The following is a 338-nucleotide window of genomic DNA, read 5'->3' as shown; positions in this document are numbered from 1 at the left end:
GCCCGGCGGCGGGCACACGCCACGCGGGACGGCTGTCTTGATGGCCGGCTGCAAGCCTGCACTCCCCGGTTCCGGCTCCGGCACCCGCCACTTCTGCCCCCTCCCTCATCCCCCTCCTGCCCGCAGCGCACACCCCCACCCCCACACCACCACCTCACCCACCTTGTCCGCCTCGCTCTGCTCGTAGGCGGCCAGGCGCAGGCGCTGCGCAGCGTTGATCTCGTTCATGGCGGCCTTCACCTTGGCGGCGGGCTCGATGTCTGTGACCAACACGTTGATGATCTGTGTGTGGGAGGTGGTGGGGGGGGGGGGGGGGGTGGAGGCGGGTGAGGGGAGGA

At 71.3% G+C, this 338-nt stretch overlaps 1 protein-coding gene across 1 annotated transcript in view; it reads right to left on the bottom strand.

Annotated features, from left to right (window-relative positions):
- CHLNCDRAFT_33194 (hypothetical protein) overlaps positions 1-338 on the bottom strand; it is a 3,408-nt gene that overhangs the window by 1,413 nt on the left and 1,657 nt on the right. The window contains exons 8-9 of the mRNA XM_005843292.1: positions 159-282; positions 17-93 (exon numbers count right to left, since the gene is read on the bottom strand). Of these exons, the coding sequence (XP_005843354.1) occupies positions 17-93; positions 159-282 (201 nt within the window). The remainder of the gene's footprint in view (positions 1-16; positions 94-158; positions 283-338) is intronic.

This window comes from Chlorella variabilis, assembly GCF_000147415.1.
Source record: "Chlorella variabilis unplaced genomic scaffold CHLNCscaffold_32, whole genome shotgun sequence".
Lineage (NCBI taxonomy): Eukaryota > Viridiplantae > Chlorophyta > Trebouxiophyceae > Chlorellales > Chlorellaceae > Chlorella > Chlorella variabilis.
Note: the sequence above shows the minus strand (reverse complement) of the source record. Positions and strands in the feature narration are given on the sequence as shown.